At 48.0% G+C, this 20,259-nt stretch overlaps 1 protein-coding gene across 1 annotated transcript; it reads left to right on the forward strand.

Moving 5' to 3' along the window:
• Positions 1 to 614: 614 nt before the first annotated feature.
• Positions 615 to 1,496, forward strand: LOC119968017 (probable G-protein coupled receptor 139). Its single transcript, XM_038801119.1, has one exon. It carries the CDS (start codon positions 615 to 617, stop codon positions 1,494 to 1,496), a length of 882 nt encoding a protein of 293 aa, XP_038657047.1.
• Positions 1,497 to 20,259: the final 18,763 nt, after the last annotated feature.

Genomic DNA, 20,259 nt, shown 5'->3' on the forward strand with positions numbered 1-20,259 from the left:
TCTATGGTTTCCTGAATAATTTCTGCAATTATATACTGCATACATTTTCGAGCTCAAAGGCTCTCTGTGTTCTAAAGTGATTTCATTCAGCACAATGTGGTATCCTGTTGAATCAAACCTCAAACCTGGAAACTTCATCTTACCAAGTTTGACCATTGACGTACATTATGCAGAATGTGACTGACTAACTGGAGCAGAAGACCTGACCCCAGCGACCATGCATTAGTATTTGTCAATATAAAATTGCACCAAGTGTGGGTTGTTAACTGGAGTCAACACTCAACTGCAGAGATATGCGGTTCTTAAACATTCTGTCACTCTAGAATTGTATTCAATGTGGGGAATCATCTTAATCTTACTCCAAGTAATGACAGCACTTTATGGCTGTGATTAATCTCCTTTCCCAAGGCTGTTCCTGAGAATCATTTGGTTGTTAATTTTTGCTTGGCGGGGGTAAAGTGGTAATCTGCGTTTTGGAAGGTAATGGTTGAGTTTGAATAGCCTCTTACCACAATATATTGATGTTAAATTCCATGCAGCCTATGCTCAGAAAGGGAGAATTACTGTCAATAATTTCTATTCTATTCTGTCTTCTTCATCCTTCAGTTAACGGAATGGCAATCGTAATCCTGTCCCGCGGAAACAGTGGCCTCTCCACCTGCACCACTCAATACCTGGTGGCAATGGCAACGGCGGATCTCCTGGTCATTATAACTGAGGTTATTACCAGGCGAATCAATGTTAGTTATTTCCAGTTAACTTTCCTGTGGATCACCTCTGTGTGCAAGGTTCAATATGTTCTTAACCGTGCAGCCCTAGACTGTTCTGTCTGGTTCACCGTCGCTTTCACATTTGATCGATTTGTTGCCATTTGTTGGCAGAAGCTGAAATGTAAATATTGTACCAAGAAAACTGCGGAGGTGGTTCTAGCAACAACTGGTAGTTTGCTCTGTTTAAAAAGCATTCCAATGTACTTTCGATTCGAACCTGCGAAGATCATTGACAATGTACCAATGCGCTGTGTCAATAAGCCAAGCTATTTTACTGACCCGAGATGGATTGGATTCAGAATGTTTGAAAAGGCTTTATCCCCACTTATACCATTCGGGTTAATTCTGTTGTTTAACGCTCTGACAGTCAGACACATTTTAGTGACCAGTCGAGTCCGTAAGGCACTGAGGGGCCAGAGCAAGGGAGAGAATCAGAGTGACCCAGAGATGGAGAGCAGAAGGAAGTCTATTGTTCTACTCTTCAGTATATCCGGCAGCTTCATACTTCTGTGGTCGGTGTACCTTTTATGTTTTTTTGGTGCTGCAGATGGGTTAGATGATGATTCTTATTATACCTTCGGAAGAATTGGAAATACGCTGCGGAATTTAAGTTGCTGCACAAACACATTTATTTATGTGGTGACTCAGTCCCAATTCAGAGACCAGTTGAAGAGCGCGGTGAAATATCCAGTAACATCAATTATTAATTTGATTAATAAACGATAATATTGAAAGCAGCTGAATGATCCAATCTACAGAGCAGGAGGGGACCACCGGAGGAAGGAAAAGAAAGGGCCTGGAGGATTCAAAACCTCAAACAGCTAATAACACAGGCAGGGAGATCGCCCATCGATATATTTATAGATACATTTTACACATTTAGTAATGCATATTGGTGAAAAAAGAGAAATGTTGAAGCATCCCGTTCGCTATGGTCAGATTTCACAAGATTACCAGGTGAAGTTGAATGCCACGTTATTTTAAGAGAGGAGAGTTCTGATTGGTCAGCAAGTGGACATTGAGCTTTTATTCACCTCCGTAACGTCACCTGATACCCTTCCTGTGTCAGCCCAGCAGCTTCACAAACCCTCGTCCATTCCATTGTTTTCTCCAGACACGAGGATGCCAATGGAATTCTGTCCGCCCTCCCACGTTCTACCCTCCGTAAACTCGCCATCAGCAAAATCTATGACTTACCTCATCTTGAGTCGAATTCACCAATCATTACCTCAGCTCACTGACTACTTATTTTCAGACCATAAGACCAAAAGACATAGGAACTGAATTAGGCAACTCGGCACAGCGAGTCCGCTCCGCCATTCAATCATGGCTGCCATTTTTCTCATCCCACTGCACTGCACTGCTCACATTTGTCCTCGCCCTCTGGGAAGAACCTGCTCATTCTGGTTCTGGTCAGCTGTGCTCTGTTCGCACCACTTTGCGCTGCATTAGGCTGATTCTTGTGCAGGATGGGGTTGGCGTTGTCCCTTCGCTTCAGAGTCCCACCCCGCTTCTGTCCCCTGTTCGTCCTCCCATTTCCGTCCGGTACAGTCCAGTGGTGTTTGGGCTCTGTCCAGAAACTTTCCATACATTTTCCAACAGAGTCTCCTTTCTTTACTGTGTGTATTCATCAGGTCCCCTCGTAATCTCGTCTCTGGGACCCCGGGGTATCCAACTGGCCCTTTGCGGAGGAAGTGCTTTCTTTGTAGATGTTTCATTTCCTGTTCAGTCAGCAATTCCCACTCCTCCGTCAGTTCGTCCAGTGCCACTAGTCTGTGCCCTACATAATAGTCCCAAACTGTCAATGTGCCGCCGTCCTATCTCCATTTCCTGAAGGAGGTGTCTAGCATGGCCGGCGGAGGGGAGGGGGATGTGATTTCCGCAGATTGGCGCCGTGTGGACATCCTTGTCAGCATGAAGTGCTACCTTCATTGGGCCCACGTTTTCAGTGTGGTCGCCACCACTGGGCTTGATCTGTTATTAGGGTAATGGGAGTGCCCAAAGCCCGGAGGATCATCCCCTTGCAGGAGGCTTCCTCCATCCACACCCACTATGAGTTGAGTTCGTTTACCCATCCCCTCAGTGGTTCCGCTGTTGCTGCCCAGTGGTGGCCCTGCAGGTTTGGTAATGACAAGCCACATTCTATTTTCCGCTTTGCAGTGTCGGTTTGGGAACTCTCGGGATCACCCCCCCCCCCCCCCCCACATACACACATAGGCGCCAAGATTAAACTGTCTAAGTTTGGAAACAAGCCTTGGGGATGAATCACGGTGTGGATCAAAACAGGAAGAGGAACCTCGGCAGCACGTTGGTCTTGATGGTCTGCACTCTCCCCGCCAGGGAGATTGGGAGTGGGTCCCACCTCTGTAGGTGGATTTCCTCCACCAGGCTGGTCAGGTTCCAGTCTCTGGCTACCTGGATATCCAGGTATCGGAATCTGTTCTGTGCTGTTTTGAACGGGAGCCCATACTGCTCAGTCCCTCCTCCATTTGAGCTCACTGGGAAGGCCTCACTTTTGCCCAGGTTGAGTTTGTACCCTGAGAAGGTTCCGAACTCTTTCTGGATCTGCATGGCTGCTTTCAGTCCCTCCTGTGGCTTTGAGACGTACAGGAGCATGTCATCCGCTTAGAGTGAAACCCTATGCTGTCTGACTCCCCTTTGGATGCCTTTCCAGCTTTCCGCATCCCACAAGGCTATCGCCAGGGATTCGATTGCTAGCGCGAACAAGAACGGGGACAATGGACATTCCTGCCTTGTGCCTCTTTGTAGCTGGAAGTATTCAGAGCTTGTGGTGTTGGTTCGAACGTTGTATAAGGGACTCACCGAGGTGGTGAAACCCACTAGCCTAAACCGTTCCAGTACCGCGAGGAGTTACTTCCATTCGACTCTGTCGAAGGCCTTCTCTGCATCCAGAGAGACGATCGCCTCTGGTGTTCTCTCCCTGAAGAGGTAGGTGGGGCATCATTATTACGTTCTGCAGCCGCCTCAGGTTCGCAGTGAGTTGCCTTCCCTTGACAAAGCCCGTTTGGTCCTCTGCGCCCATCTCTGATACGCAGCTTTCCAGCCTTTTGGCCAAGGTCTTGACGAGTATTTTCACGTCTACATTTAGCAATGTAATGGGTCTATATGATCCTCATTCCGTCCTGTCTTTATCCTTTTTGTGGAGATGCAGGCGTTGGACTGGGGTGAGCACAGTAAGAAGTCTTACAAAACCAGGATAAAGTCCAACAGGTTTGTTTCAAACACGAGCTTTCGTAGCACAGCTCCTTCCTCCATTCACCTGAGGAAGGAGCAATGCTCCGAAAGCCCGTGTTTGAAACAAACCTGTTGGACTTTAACCTGGTGTTGTAAGACTTCTCACTGTTATTCTTTTTGGGTATAAGTGAGATTGTGGCCTGTCCTGCGCTAGCATAAGTGGCAGAGTGCCCCTTGCCAGCGAGTCTACAGACAGTCTACAGGGAAGCACGGTGGTGCAGTTGGTTAGCCCTGTTGCTTCACAGCGTCGAGGTCCCAGGTTCGAATCCCGGTCCTGGGTCACTGTCCGTGTGGATTTTGCACATTCTTCCCGTGTTTGCGTGGGTTTCTCCCCCACAACCCAATGATGTGCAGCGGAGGTGTATTGGCCACGCCAAACTTCCCCTTAATTGGAAAAACTGATTGGGTTCTCTAAATTAAAAAAAAGCTATGCCCACGAGTGTTGGTCATCACTATCCGAGGAAAATAGAGGGGCATAGCCTCAAAATAAGGGGAAGTAGATTTAGAACTGAGTTTAGGAGGCACTTCTTCACCCAAAGGGTTGTGAATCTATGGAATTCCTTGCCCAGTGAAGCAGTTGAGGTTCCTTCATTGCATGTTTTTAAGGTAAAGATATATAGTTTTTTGAAGAATAAAGGGATTAAGGGTCATGGTGTTCGGGCCGGAAAGTGGAGCTGAGTCCACAAAAGATCAGCCATGATCTAATTGAATGGCGGAGCAGGCTCGAGGGGCCAGATGGCCTACTCCTGCTCCTAGTTCTTATGTTCTTATGTTCTTATGTCCCTGAGGTGTGGGGCCAGGACTGGTGGAACTTTTTTATAGAAGTCTGCCGGGAAACTGTCGGGTCCCGGTTCTTTCACCGCCTGCATGGAGCTGATGCTCTCCATGGTTTGTACGAGATCTATTCATGCTTCCAGACCCACCCCTCCCCGGCATCTGTCTTCCCCCACAACTAGCAGCTCCAGTCCATCGAGGAATTGGTTCACCCCCACGTGCCCACCATGGGGTTTGGAGATGTACAGTCCTCGGTAGAAGCTCTCGAATGCTTGATTGACCTTTTTTTGGTTCTGCTATCAGTCTGACTCTGTTATTCTTTAACTATGCTATTTCCCTCGTGGCTGCCTGCTTTCTCATCTGATGATCCAATCGGCGGCCAGCCTTGTCCCCGTGTTCATAGACGGTCCCCCGTGTTAGACGGATTTGGTGCACTGCTTTCCCGGTGGATAGAAGGTTAAAGTCCATTTGTCGCCTTTTCATCTCCTGCAGCAGCTCTATGGTCGGGGCCTCGGAGTACTTTCTGTCGACCTCGAAGATGGAGTCGACCAGCTGTTGCCTGACCGCCCTCTCTTCCCTATCTCTGCTTGCCATGGTAGGCTATTATCTCTCCTCTAATTATGACGTTTAGTGCCTCCCAGAATGTGGATGGTGAGGCCTCCCCGTTCTGGTTGTTAATAACATAATTGCCCATGGCCCGCGATGTTTTCTGGCAGAAGGCATTGTGGGCCAGGAGGTCCGTGTCCAGCCTCTATGTGGGGCGCTGGGCACATCCATGTATTGTGGAGCGTGGTCGGAGATGACGATCGCAGAGTATTCCGCTCCTTTAATTCCTTGAAGCACCGAGTTCCCCACTGCAAATGAGTCGATGCGGGTATATATCTTGTGTACCTGCGAAAAGAACGAGTGTAGGAGCCTCCATAGGTCCACCGAACCCATCTGCTCCATGAATATTCCCAACTTCCTAGCCATGCCTGTCTTTCTCCCCGTTCTGGTATTTGATCGATTAGCCAGTGGGTCCTGTACAGATAATGTCGCCCCCCCGCACCTCCCCCCCCCCCACCCCCATAATCAGTCGGTGTGTGTCGTTGTTGGGGATTTCCGCCATGTTCTTTTTTATAAATTCTGTGTTGTCCCAGTTGGGAGTGTACACATTTACCAGTACCACCGGTCTCCTGCCAGGATACCGCTGACCATGATGTACCATCCCAATGGGTACGTAACCATCTTGGTCTCCATATACATCGCCCTCTTGCTGATCAGTATGGCTACTCCCCTAGCCCACCTCCCGTAGCACAAATGGTACATCTGTCCCACCCAGCCCTTCCTTACCAGCAGTCGGTCCTTCTCCCTCAGGTGTGCCTCCGGTAGGTAGATTATGTCGGCCTTCAGGCTTCTCAGGTGGGCGAAGACTGTGGATCTTTTCCCCGGGCCATTAAGTCCCATTACGTTCCAGATAACAATCCCCCCCATCCTGCAGGATCAAATGTACTTACCTGGTGGACGTGTCCCTGCATTCCGGGGTCTCCCGTTGCCCAGGGGGCACCCAACACGGCCTCTAGTTACGTGTCTGCCACGTGGGTGTCCCGTGCACTACGAGGTCTCCCATTGCCCAGGGGCCCACCCTGGTGGTAGCTTGCAAAGCCACCTTGGTTCCTCGCTCTGCTCCATGCCCGTCGAGTCCTGTGTCTGTCCCGTTGCCGAGCCTTATCTGTCTTTTTGTTCCCTTTCTGCTCTGTGCATCCCCCCGTCTTTGTCCCCCCCTTCCTTACCCCCCCGCGGCCCCCATCACTCTGCCACCCACCCCCCACCCCCCCCCCCCCCAGTGTTCTTCCCCCTTCTGCCCTCTCCCCCACCCCCCCCCCCTTTGGCCAGACGCTTCCTCTCCCCTGAGAGATGCCCGCGGCTTCTCTTACTGCCTGCCTTCCCGTGCAAACCCTCCTCGCTAGTCAGGTGGCTCCCCTCCTAGTGCTGGTCTCGACCTGGCCCTGTTTTACCTACCCCTCTCCACCCCCTACCCCTCCCACTTGCCTGCTTCCCCTATTCTCGCTCCTCTTTCCTGTTTCCCATCTGCAAAGTGAGAAAGGGGACGAACAGGAAAACGAGTCAGCAGTCCCGCGCAAAAACATAGTCCATGTTACAGTCTTTCTTTCCGCTCCGTCCTCCCCTGCCGCTTTCACCGCTGCCACATCTGCTCTCCCTCCAGGCTGTTCATTTTAATGAACTCATCGGCCTCCGCCAGAGTGCCGAAGTAATGTTCCTTCCTCTTGTATGTTACCCAGAGTTTGCCCAGAATTAGCATGCCGAATCGCACCCCTTTTTTGTAGAGCGCCGATTTCGCTCTGTTGAATTCGGCACCATTTTTTTGCCAAGTCCACCCCACTGTCCTGGTCGACACTGACTCTGTGCCCTTCCCACGACCATGATTTTGCCTGTCGGGCCCACCTCAGGATTTTTCCCCATTCCTGGAATCGGCGCATCTTTGCAATTATCGCCCTTGGTTGCTCCCCAGTATTGGGTTTAGGCCGGAGCTACCTGTGTGCCCTCTCCCTCTCTGGGGGATTTGGAAAGCCTTCCCTCCCAACTAGATTGCCCAGTCGGGTCCCTCCCCTCAAACTCCTCTGGCAGAGGAGCCATCTTCTTCATCTCGGTCTCCAAAGCCACCATGCTGTCGCTGCGGTCCGTTGATGCCTTCCTCTGGTCCAGGAGCGTGTTCTCCTGGGCCTCCACCTTCCATCCCAGGCCCTCTATCTTGTGCTGAAGGGTGGCTATCGCTTCCGTCACCATCTTCTTCATCACCACCTGGAAATCCGTCGTGTTCGCTTCCTTCATAGCGGTCAGTTCCTTCTTCAAAACGTTACTCCTGTGTTGCTGCCTGTCTTCTCCGCCGTTCAGGTCGCCGATATTTCCTAATCCACCTAACCTGCACATCTTTGGGCTGTGGGAGGAAACCGGAGCACCCGGAGGAAACGCAGCCACAGGGAGAACATGCAGACTCCGCGCAGACAGTCACCGGAGGCCGGAATTGAACGTGGTACCCCTGGAGCTGTGAGGCAGCAGTGCTGACCGCTGTGCCGCTCATTTAGGCTGGGGAGCCAAAGAGATTTGACACATTTAACCTTTATTTAAAAACACTAGTGACTTTGATAAATCCACTCACTGTTCGCCTGTGCTCCAGGCAAACAGAAACAAACATGTAAACTGTACTAACGAAGCCATTAAAATGCAGAATGCTGCTTGGGAAGCTGCACTTTCCACTCCCAGCTCGGTAAAATCCTGTGTATTGCTCTCCTGAGGGTCTGCAAAGATATCACAAATAGGAGGAGCAGGGACATCTACTGGATGGAATGCTTCAACATTCAATATGTTCATATTAATTGTACCTTCCTGAACTGTCCTTTTTTCCCTTTGTGCTCACAGAACCCCGGGAAATTTCCCATCAATATAATCAGTGAGAATCCACAGAGCTCCCCGTGTCTCGAATACAGAAGATTCGCAAGTCTTTGATTGGGCAGTGGATATTATCCACATGGACTTCAATAAAGCCTTTGACAAGGTACCCCATGGCAGACTGGTACAGAAGGTGAAGTCAAATGCGATCAGAGGTGAGCTGGCAAGATGGACACCGAACTGACTCGATCATAGAAGACTGAGGGTGGCAGTGGAAGGGTACGTTTGTGAATGGAGGGCTGCTGTTTGCAATATCTATAAACGATTTGGAGAAAAATGTAACTGGACTGAATAGTAAATGTTTGGATGATGCAAAGGTTGGTGGGATTGCGGATAGCAATGGGGCTGACAGTGGATACGGAAGGCTATAGATCGGTTAGAGACTTGGGCGGAGAGGTGGCAGATGGAGTTTCCTCCAGACAAATGTGAGGTAATGCATTTTGGAAGGTCTAATACAGGTGGAAAATAAACAGTAAATGGCAGAACCCTGAAGAGCATTGATAGGCAGAGAGATCTGGATATACAGGTTCACAGATCACTAAAAGTGGCAACGTGGGTGGAGAAGGTAGTCAAGAAGGCACGCGGCACACTTACCCTCATTGGTCAGGGCATTGAGTATAAAAATTCGCAAATCATGTTGCAGCTGTAAAGAACCTTAGTTAGGCCACACTCGGCATATCGTGTTCAATTATGATCGCCACACTACAAGGATGCGAAGACTTTGGAGAGGGCACAGAATAGGTTTACCAGGATGGTATGGAGAGCATTAGCTATTTGGAGAGCTTAGATAAACTCGGTCTGTTCTGACTGGAACAATGGAGGTTGAGTGATGACCTGAAAGAAAATTATGATGGGCATGGACAGAGTAGATAGTCAAAAGCTTTTTCACAGGATGGAAGAGTGAATTACTCGGGGACATCGGTTTAAGGTGCGAGGGGCAAAGTTTAGAGGAGATGTGAAAGGGAAGTTTTTTTACACAGAGGGTGGTGGGTGCCAGGAACTCGCTGCCGGAGGAGGTGTTGAAAGCAGGTATGATAGTGATGTTTTAGGGCCGTCTTGACAAATACATGAATAGTATGGGAATAGAGGGATATGGAGCCCGGAAGTGTAGAAGGTTTTAGAAGGGCAGCATGGTCGGCGCAGGCTTGGAGGGCCCAAGGTCCTGTTCCTGTGCTGTAAATTTTCCCTGTAAGAAGTCTTACAACACCAGGTTAAAGTCCCAACAGGTTGGTTTCAAGTCACTTGCTTTCGGAGCACTGCTCCTTCCTCATGTGAATGAAGTGTATTTGTATGTGTGTGTTTGTATCTTTGAGTGCATGTGTGTTTGTATGTGTTTCAACACCATGATCCCAGCCAAGCGCATTTCAAAGCTCCAAAACCTAGGACTTGGCTCTCCACTCTGCAACTGGATCCTCGATTTTCTGACCAACAGACCACAATCAGTACGAATTAACAACAACACCTCCTCCACAATAGTCCTCACTACCGGGGCACCGCAAGGATGCGTATTTAGCCCCCATACTCTATTTCAGATCCAGAGCCTGAAAAGATTTAATCATTTGGACCCGTTCTACCTCGTAAGGGGCGAGCCGCGCAGTTTCAGCAGCCTGGATACAGGAGTAGCGCATGGTGGCATGTTCATGAAGCACACAGGTCTCAATGGCCGTGGAGAGAGTGAGCTGCTTTACTTTTAGTAGCTGCTGGCGCAGGGGCTCAGATTGAACACCAAAAACAATCTGGTCATGGAGGATGGAGTCGGAGGTGGACCCGTAGTTGCAGGACTGCGCAAGGACGTGGAGCTGGGTGATAAAGGACTGGAAATGTTAGTCCTTACACTGAATTCGCTGCTGAAACATGTATCTCTAGAGGCTCTCGTTGACCTCGACCGCACATTGGCTGTCGAACTTCAGAATTATGGTCTTGAACTTCGATTTGTCCTCCCCCCTCAGCAAAGGTGAGCGAGTTGTAGATGTGCAGAGCGTTGTCACCGGCTGTGAAGAGGAAGAGAGCAATCTTCCGTGCGTCTGCGGCAGCTTCCAGATCCCTGGCTTAGAGGTACAGCTGGAAGCTCTGTTTGAAAAGTTTCCAGTTCGAGCCCAGATTCCCTGCAATGCGCAGAGGCGGCGGCGGGCGAATGGAGTCTATTCTGTAGGATGGCGCAAGACTGGTGGAAGGCAGATCACTGAAAGGTAGGTCTCAGAAGTGCGAGCATCCCACAACTTCTGGTACCATGAAGTGTTAGCTAGTGTAGACTTGAGAGATGAACGGACAGTTCCAACACTGATGAAGGTTCAACTCAATTTTATTAGCTACTTCTAACTAACTAACACACGATGACTGTGGGTCTAAATGATGCTAACTTAAACTGGAGACCTAAGACTTGTCCGAAACAGTTGATTCAGTACGTGTTGTAAGGCTGCTGGGCTGGATGAGTTCTTGTTACACTCAGAGGCAGCACCCAGAATGATCGGGACCCATGGTGCCCTCTGCCTTTATAGTGTGTGTATTCTAACTGGTGATTGGCTGCGGTGTTTGTACATGTTGATTAATCATTGTGTGTGTCCATCAGTGTGTGTCTGCACCATGATTTACTGGTGTGTATTATGACACTACACACACGACTGCATGGCAAAATTTTGTTCCAACTCCATCTACAAGTTTGCTGACGATACGATAGTGGGCTGGATCGCGAATAATGAGGAGTCAGAATACGAATGGAATTGAGAATCTAGTGGAATAGTGCAGCGACAACAATCTCTCTCTCAATGCCAGCAAAACTAAAGAGCTGGTCATTGACTTCAGAAAGCAAAGTACTGTACACACCCCTGTCCGCATCAAAGGGGCCGAGGTGGAGATGGTTAGCAGTTTCAAATTCCTAGGGGTGCACATCTCCAAAAATCTGTCCTGGTCCACCCACGTCGACGCTACCACCAAGAAAGCACAACAGCGGCTCTACTACCTCAGGAAACTAAGGAAATTCGGCATGTCCACATGAACCCTTACCAACGTTTACAGATGCACCATAGAAAGCATCCTATTTGGCTGCATCACAGCCTGGAATAGCAACTGCTCGGCCCAGGACCGCAAGAAACTTCAGAGAGTCGTGAACACCGCCCAGTTCATCACCTGCCTCTCTTTACACGAGTGTGTTTTTGTGTGTGAGTGCGTGTGTGTCAGAGACGCATGGCTGGTGATGAATAAAGTGACATTTTCTGAGGAAACAATTTGACACTGCTTTAATTTTTGTAATTAATCTTTGTTTATTGAATTACCACACACACATTGACAGATTACAGTTAGTCAGAATGGTGACCTACCCAGCTGGTGAGCAGATAGTTGAGGAACCTCAGTGGAACCTCACAGTCTCCTCTCAGCGAATTTTTAAAAATCAGAACACCATCTATTTCAGAAAAGATTGCGAGGGCACATGCGGGCTCGGTCCGTTTCTCTAACCCTCCTGAGTTGTGAATAATCTTTACTTCACTCCACCTGGTCTCTAATATTCACGCAGCTTGGAGATCTGGGCCATGAGCGGCCGGAGAAATGCCATGGTTTGGACAGGAGAGAAGAGGAAAATGACCAACCAGACTGGTAATAGTGGGGGAGGGACTTTGGTTAATGTGGTGAGAGCAGAGAAGCTGGGATTGTCCTCCAGGCACCGAATGTGAAGGGAAAATGTAAGAGAGGTGTTCAAAATCAGGAAGAGTGTTGATAGAGTGAATAAGGAGGGACTGTTTCCAGTGACAACAGGGTCTGTAACACGAGGAAACAGATTTAAGCTGACCAGAGGCGAAATGAGGAAACTTGGCTCCACACGGTGAGTTGCTGTGATCTGAATGTGCTGCCTGACAAGGCAATGGCAATGAATTCACTCGCTAAATTCCAAACTGAAATGGATTGGATATTTGAAGGTGCAACTTCCGCAAATCTACTGGATTTGGGAAAAAATAGATTCCTTTTCACCACAGCTGGCCAGATGGGTGAAATTCCCCCTTCCTCCTCTGGAGCATTCTGTGATCACAGTTTCTGATGACATTGTGCAGATCCACTACTCTTCCAGGAAGTCACTTGGAGGCTCAGTTTGACAGATGGAAATGTAGCAGGGAGGTGACTGGAAGCCATTGCAGATAGCACAGAACAATCCTGAGCAGCAAAGAAATACTTGCAGCTACTGCCATCTCCTTGACCAGCCATAAGATGGACAGTTATCTTCAGAACATCAGAAGGTAGTGTGAGAAAGTGCAGAAGGATTAGCCATGATCCTGCTCAATTGAGGGCCATATGGGCTCCTAGTTCTTAATGTATTCGTTCCCCGCTGCCCCAATTGACATTTCCAATGCAGAAGAACATTTTAACTGAAGGGGAACATTTTCAAGATATATGACAGTTACCGAAGACCAGTTATTTGCCCTATCCACCACAAATGACCACGTTGATTCCAGCGATCGCCACACTTTCCACATTGATGTCTGGAGGGCGAGCGAGTCATTAAACATCCAGCAGAAGGTTTCAATGGCGACTCACAGACAGCATCTGCAAATCATATTCCTTGGTCACACAATTGGATCGAGACAAATGATCCCACGGGGTGTGAAAACAAAAGTTATTGAGGAGTTTACAATACCCTCGACACAAAGGGAAATAATGCGATTTCGTTGCATGAGAGGATTTTACCATAAATTTGTGCCAAATTTTCGCAGCGCGGTTGCTCCACTGATGGACTTGTTGAAGAAGCGCAGCAAATTTCAGTGTACAGCGGAGTTTCAACAGGCATGTGAAAAGGCGTGGGAAGTCTATGCTAAACACTGCTCCTGTGTTGGAGAATTACAAGACGCTTTGTGATCGGATCGAATGAAAGTATCTGACCTTAAAGGAAGATGCTGAAGCGTGGAGAAATGGATGGCTTGCTCGGAGACCTTCTTGTCCACAGAGACGGTTAATCAAGAGGCATTCCAGCTGCAGGAAAGCAAATAACTGAAATCCACTGTACTATTATCAATGCTGTTTGGTAAAACCCGTTTTTTGGTTTATGGGATATTGTTATTGAATTGGAACAGTTAATGGGGAATTCATTAAGGGTTATACATCGATTACTGTAGCAGTCTGGGGTCTTCATGTTTTTGGTTGATAAATAGCCTTACAGTGGGCGTTTATACAAATGTTAACTAAATTCATAGAATAAAGTGTGTTTTTTTGATTAAAATTGCCTAAGAACTCTGTTGCACAACACCTGAAATACAGGCTCTTGTGCTTATCCTAGCCAAAATCATTAAACAGTTATGTGTCTGGTGAACTTCATCATGTACTTTGGTGTTTTCTAAACGCTGGCCCATAACGCAACATAAAGTTGGTATACCACAAGGAGGGCATTTGTTTCAGAGCGGTTTACCTGGCGAGGCTCCGGGCCAAGACAAGGACTTCTTTTTGAGACACCTGAAGAGGTTGAGGACGTTATCAACAAAGATGGACTGAGGTCCAATTAAACGCGAGGTGTAGTCGTGTGGATATCTTTATTTGCAGTTTCTTGTCAACGCTGCGGGCTGAAGGGGTGCTGGGTTTCACTATATATGGTTCTTGATAATCGGTTGTTGAAGTGTTTTTTCTTCCGAGTTGAAGGAATAATTACATGTTGTACAGTTGATGGATCTGAATCGTTTCCCTCCCCAGAAAGTTAATTCGCATTTTGGCCTTGATCTTGTGGCATTTATTGTCCTGATGGGAACTACCTTGCGAGCAACGCATAATGCAGGCAAACAGGAGAGTGGTAGGGGGGAGCGGCAGTGTAAAACCAGGACTAATAGGTTTGGCGTGGTTCGGGTTTGAGTTGGGAGAGGGGAAGGAGTGAGCAGAAATTTGTAACTGGAACCACATCGACTGATCTTGGAAGGGGCTTTTAACTGTGTTTTGAAACCCAGAAATATCTGGGTCTATCGACGATTGCAACCGTGCTACAAACTTTCATGAAGCAGGTGGGAGGGAGGGGACAAGGGGAGATTCCTACATCCACATGATTGGGAAATCTCGTATTTCTCACATGTACATGCGGTCTACTCAAGAAATCTCTCTTTTGTTTGGTAAGTCTCTGTTCCTGGGTTGTCTTAAAAGTAGAATATTTGGCGATAGTGATCTCTGATCACGCTCCACATTTGGTAGACAGGGAGCTGGGGACATGCCCTATCAAGCAGGCCCCATTGATACTAGATGTGGCACTATTGGTTGAGAAGGGGTTCTGCAATCGCATGGCCGCGGCCATTGAGGAGTACATCAGGTTTAACAACAATGGATCTGTCTCTTCCTCTACACTGTGGGAGGCGCTTAAGCCGGTGATTTGAGTAGAGGCGATCTTATATAAAGCATAGTTACATCGGGCAGTGAGGGAGCGTTTAGTGTGAGAGATCCAGGAAACAGACCGCCGCTACTAGGAGGCTCATCCTCCGGAGCTGTTTGCTACCAGGAAGTGGCTTCAGGTGCAGTTTGACTTGCTATCCACTGGAAGGGTCGAGCAGCAGCGCCGGCGCGAGGGGCGTGGGGTATGATCACCGGGAGAAGGCAGGTCATCAGTTGGTTCCCCAGCTGAGGCAACAGGCGGTCTCTCTGGACCTAATGAAGTCCGAGTACTGGAAGGGTGGATTAGTGACAACACCGAGTGGCCAATGTGGCTTTTCAGACCTTCGCCAGGATCTGTAATGGTCAGCGCCACTGGACTGAGTGTGAGATCTGATGGAGTGTCTGGATAGGTTGCTCCCCGAGAGGAGGAGGGTTGGGAGTAGCTGGCGACCCCGCTAGTACCAGATGAGATGAGAGTGATTGGATTGATGCAGAAGAATAAAGCCCCGTGCACTGATGGGTATCCGGGTGAATTTTACAGGTAATTATATTTCGAGCTAGGACCAGCAACGGTAGATATGTCCAATGATGCTGTAGCTCGAGGTTACCTGCCAGATATGCTGATACAAGCCTCCCTCTCCCTTATTTTATGGAAAGATAAGGACACAACAGAGTGTGGTTTCTACAGGCCCATTTCACAGCTAAATGTGGATGCCAACACGGGTGGAGAAGGTAGTCAAGAAGGCATATGGTATTCTTGCCTGCATTGGCCGGGGCATTGAGTGTAGGAATTGGCAAGTCATGTTGTAGCGGTATAGAAACTCAGTTAGGTCACACTTGGAGTATAGTGTTCAATTCTGGTCGCCAAGCTACCAGAAGGATGTGGAGGCTGGAGTGTGTTTGCAGATGAGATTTACCAGGATGTTGCCTGGTATGGAGGGCATTAGCTGTGAGGAGAGATTCAATCATCTCGGTTTGTTCTCACTGGAATGACGGAGGTTGAGGGGCGACCTGATAGAGGTCTACAAAATTATGAGGGGTATAGACAGAGTGGATATTCAGATACTTTTCCCCACAGTAGAGGGGTGAATTACTCAGGGGCACATGTTTAAGGTACGAGGGGCAAGGTTTAGAGGAGATGTACGAGGCAGATTTTTTACAGAGAGAACAGTGGGTGCCTGGAACCCACTGCCGGAGGAGGTGGTGGAAGCAAGGACGATAGTGACGTTTAAGGGGCATCTTGCCAAATACATGAATAGGATGGGAATAGAGGGATACGGACCCCGGAAGTGTAGAATATTTTAGTTTAGATGACAGTAAGAAGTCTTACAACACCAGGTTAAAGTCCAACAGGTTTGTTTCAAACACGAGCTTTCGGAGCACGGCCCCTTCTTCAGGTGAATGGAAAGGCTTTCCATTCACCTGAAGAAGGGGCCGTGCTCCGAAAGCTCGTGTTTGAAACAAACCTGTTGGACTTTAACCTGGTGTTGTAAGACTTCTTACTGTGCTCACCCCAGTCCAACGCCGGCATCTCCACATCTTAGTTTAGATGGGCAGCATGGTCAGTGCAGGCTTGGAGGGCCGAAGGCCTGTTCCTGTGCTGTACTTTTCTTTGTTCTCACAGGACCATTTCACAGCTAAATATGGATGCCAACAAACTGGCTAAGTTACTTCCTTTGCGGTTGGAGCCAAGTGTCCCAGATATAGCGGTGGGGGACGAGACGGGATTTGTGAAGGGTCGGCAGCTCTTCTCTATTATACACCGGGTTCTGAATGCTGCCCTCGTGCCTTCTTTGGCAGTATGTGATTAAAGCTATGAATGCAGAGAAAGCATTCGACAGAGTGCAGTGGAAGCACCTCATTGAGGGACTTGGATTCGGGCAGAAATGTGTGTAACTGCTAGACACGAATCTCGGGGCGCGCGTTCGCTTCAAGGCAACAATGTTGTGATATTTTCCTCTGAGCAGGGGTACAAGACAGGGATGTCCATTGTCAGCGGTCCATTTCGATCTGCCGATAGAACCTCTGGCACTGAGGGATTCTGAGGGATGGAGGGGGATTGATCAGCTTTATGATGATGACCTGCTCCTTATGTCATGGATCCGGTCTGCTCTATAGACGGGTTGATGAGGCTGCTGAGCCTTTTGCTTCTTTTCGGGCGGTAAATTAATCTGGGAAAAGTCAGTACTTCCTGGTTAGTCCACCAGAAGGGCTGCTGATCTGGGGGCATTGCACTTCCGCCTGAGCAGAGGTAGTTTCTAGTATCTGGGCATGCAGGTTTCATATTATTAACATAGGTTTCATAAGTTAAACTTTCTAAGTTTGTTTGACAAAGTGAGACTTGATTTACAGAGATGTAGTAGCCTGTTTTCCCTGGTGAGCAGAGTTTAAAATGAACCTTCTGCCGATGTTTATTTTTGTGTTCCCAATTTTTCTTGCTAAATCGCTCTTTGATGGAGTGAACAAGTAAGTGAATGCCTTTATATGGCGGGCAGGGTGCCGAGAATTCACAAGGTGTACTTCCAGAGGGGCCAACAGTCGGATGGCCTAACAGTATGTAATTTCCTCATATATTACTGGGCGGACAAGGCGGAGAAGGTGTTCGGGTACGACACATACTCGGACATCATGTGGGGGAGGTTGGAGGCAAGGTCATGGAGAAGGTCGAGCCTTTCTGCCCAGTAACGACACCATTGCCACTCTGTATAACGGGATATACCACAAACCCAGTGTTTATCTCCACCTTGAAGATATGGAGACAGCTCAGACAACATTACAAGACCAGTGCCATGTCACTATTGGATCCTTTCAATGGTAACCAATTGTTTCGCCACCGGGTTTGGATCCAACATTTAAGGCCTGGGAAGGAGTTAACGTGCTTCAGAGACCTGTTCATAGATGGATGGTTCGCCAGTTGGGAGGAGTTCTCGGCAATATTCCAACTATCAAGGTCACACTTTTTTCAACAGTTCAATATTTTCAATTGCACAATTTAGTCCGCAGTCACAGCTTGCCCTATTCGGGGCAATCTTACGTTAGCAAATACTCGGGGGGGGGGGGGGGGGGGGGGGGGGGGTATATTGAACATGTCTGAACGGGCCATCACACTGGAATCTTCGTGGCTTGATCAGGTGATGGAGAAATGGGAGGAGGTGCTGGGACCATCTGAGATGAGGTTGTGTGGAATGAGGCCCTCTGTTGGGTAAATTCCACCTCACCCTGCGCGGGGTTCAGACTCATCCAACTCATGGTGGAAATGAGAGCTGAGATGTTTTTTTCCTTGCTGTTTTAGTGAGAATAAAGAAAGCAATTAAGGGTATTGAATTCACTGTGTTGAGCAGGATTGTTTAAGGAGTGATTGTACGTTATTTTCAAGTGTGATGCTAAGTATATTTTAAATCTGTGTCAGTAATAAAGTTTGTTTTAATATCCCCATTTCTTTGTGTAATCATTCCTGGAGTGAGGTAACCCATTCCTCACAGTCTTACGAAATTAAAATTGCGTATTGGAGTTTTTGATCGGTGTCTGAGTTTCTATTGGGCTCCGGTCTGGCATCGTTCAGATCGTGGTTTCCACATCTAACTTTGCTTTCAACTCGTGCATTGTATTCAGGCCTCTGCAGTCTCAGGGGAACAGAGGTACGTTGGAGAGAGCGTCAGCCCTCACTGTCACTGTCAGGGGAGCATGTGCTGGTTATTTTTGGACCATAGTTAGTTGGATCTCCTCTCAGCTGCCAGAATGAAAATTGAAACCACACCTAAACCTTGGGCTTCTGAAAAACATATCGTTGTGATCAGATACATCACTGCCTGTTGGCATATCAGGAGCGGCTGAGGACTCTGGGTCTGTACTTGATGGAAATTAGAAGGATCAGGCGGGTATCATTGAAATTGACAGAATACTGAGAAGCCTCGATAGGGTGAACGGAACAGCATGTTCCCTCTTATAGGATGGACTAAAACCCAAGGGCACAGCCTCATACTGAAGGGATGAGGGGGAATTTCTTCAGCCAGAGGGTGGTGAATCTAGGGAACTGTTTGCCGCTGAAGGCTGTGGATGCAAAATCACTGTGTCTTTAAGACAGAGATCGATTGGTTCTTGAATATTAAGAGGATCCTGGCTGATGGGGACAAGGCAGGAGAATATGCATGAGAAACATACTGGATTGAATTGAATGTGTTTATTGTCGCATGTTCCGATGTAGAGTGAAAATTGATTTTCAACAGATGATTTAGTACATGAAAAAAACACAACTTAATAGGGAAACACAAGGGATACTTTGTAAATAGATAGACACAGATATCGGAAGAATTATACAGGAGTGTAGTGTCAATCAGGTCAGTCCATAAGAGGGTCGTTTAGCTGTCTAGTAACAGCGGGGAAGACGCGGCTTTGAAAATATTCGTCTGAGTTTTCAGACTTTTGTATCTCTTGTCCGATGGAAGAGATTGGAAGTGAGTAAGCCGGGTGGGAGGGGTGTTTGACTGTACTGCCTGCTTTCCCAAGGCAGCGGGACATCTAAATAGAGTCAATGGATGGGATGTGGGTTTGTGTGATGGACGAGGAGTTGTTCATGACTTTCTGAAGTTTCTTGCGGTCTTGGGCCGAGCAGTTGCCATCGCAGGCTGTAATGCATCAGATAGGATGCTTTTTATGGTGCACCTATAATGCTTGGTAAGAGTCAATGTGGACATGCCGAATTTCCTTAGGTTCCTGAGGAAGTATCGGCGCTATTGTGCTTTCTTGGTCGGAGCTTCGACGTGGTTGTCCCAGGACAGATTTTTGGTGATGGACACACCTATGAATTTGGAGCTGTTACCCACCTCCACCTCGGTGCCGTTGATGCAGACAGGCATCTATTTTCCGACACCATTTTGCCAGAGCTGTGGGACATTACTATGGAGTGTTCACTCCTGGATTAGGTGCCGCGTGAACAGGATGAATGAGAGGATTGAAGGATGAGTAACATCAAATTTCACAGAAACACTGGCATTCCTGTTCCTGCATCACTCAATCCCCCGCCGATACTTGTTTTAAAAATAATCCAAAACACCTTCTACTTCCCGACACGTGGTGAGAGGCATTCAGTGTCCATTACCGCTCCCTCTCCTACCTGTTACAAAATAAATTAAAGTGGGTCAATTTATGACATTGCAGCTTCACGTTCACCATCACGGAAGCGTGAACATTATTTTACCTCCAGCATCAAGACTGAAAAATGTTATTTCCCAAGTCACGAATATGTATTTTATTTTTTGCTTGATGCCTCATAGGAATAGATACATGTATGGCTGGCACAGCGGCACGGCCGTTAGCATTACGACCTAACACACACGGAAACAACCCCTGTCTGATATTCCCCTCTCACACACACACAAACCCTGTCTTATATTCCCATCTCTCTCACACACAAACGCTGTCTGATATTACCCTCTCTCACACACACACAAAACCTGTCTTACATTCCCATCTCTCTCATACACAAACACTGTCTGATATTCCCCTCTGTCACACACAAACCCTGTCTGATATTCCATTCTATGTCGCACACAATCCCTATCTGATATTCCCCTCTCTCACACACAAACACTGTCTGATATTCCCACTCTCACACACACAAACCCTGTCTAATATTTACCTCTCTCACACAAACCTGTCTGACATTCCCCTCTCTCTCACACAC

Source organism: Scyliorhinus canicula, chromosome 6, assembly GCF_902713615.1.
Source record: "Scyliorhinus canicula chromosome 6, sScyCan1.1, whole genome shotgun sequence".
Taxonomy (NCBI): Eukaryota; Metazoa; Chordata; class Chondrichthyes; order Carcharhiniformes; family Scyliorhinidae; genus Scyliorhinus; species Scyliorhinus canicula.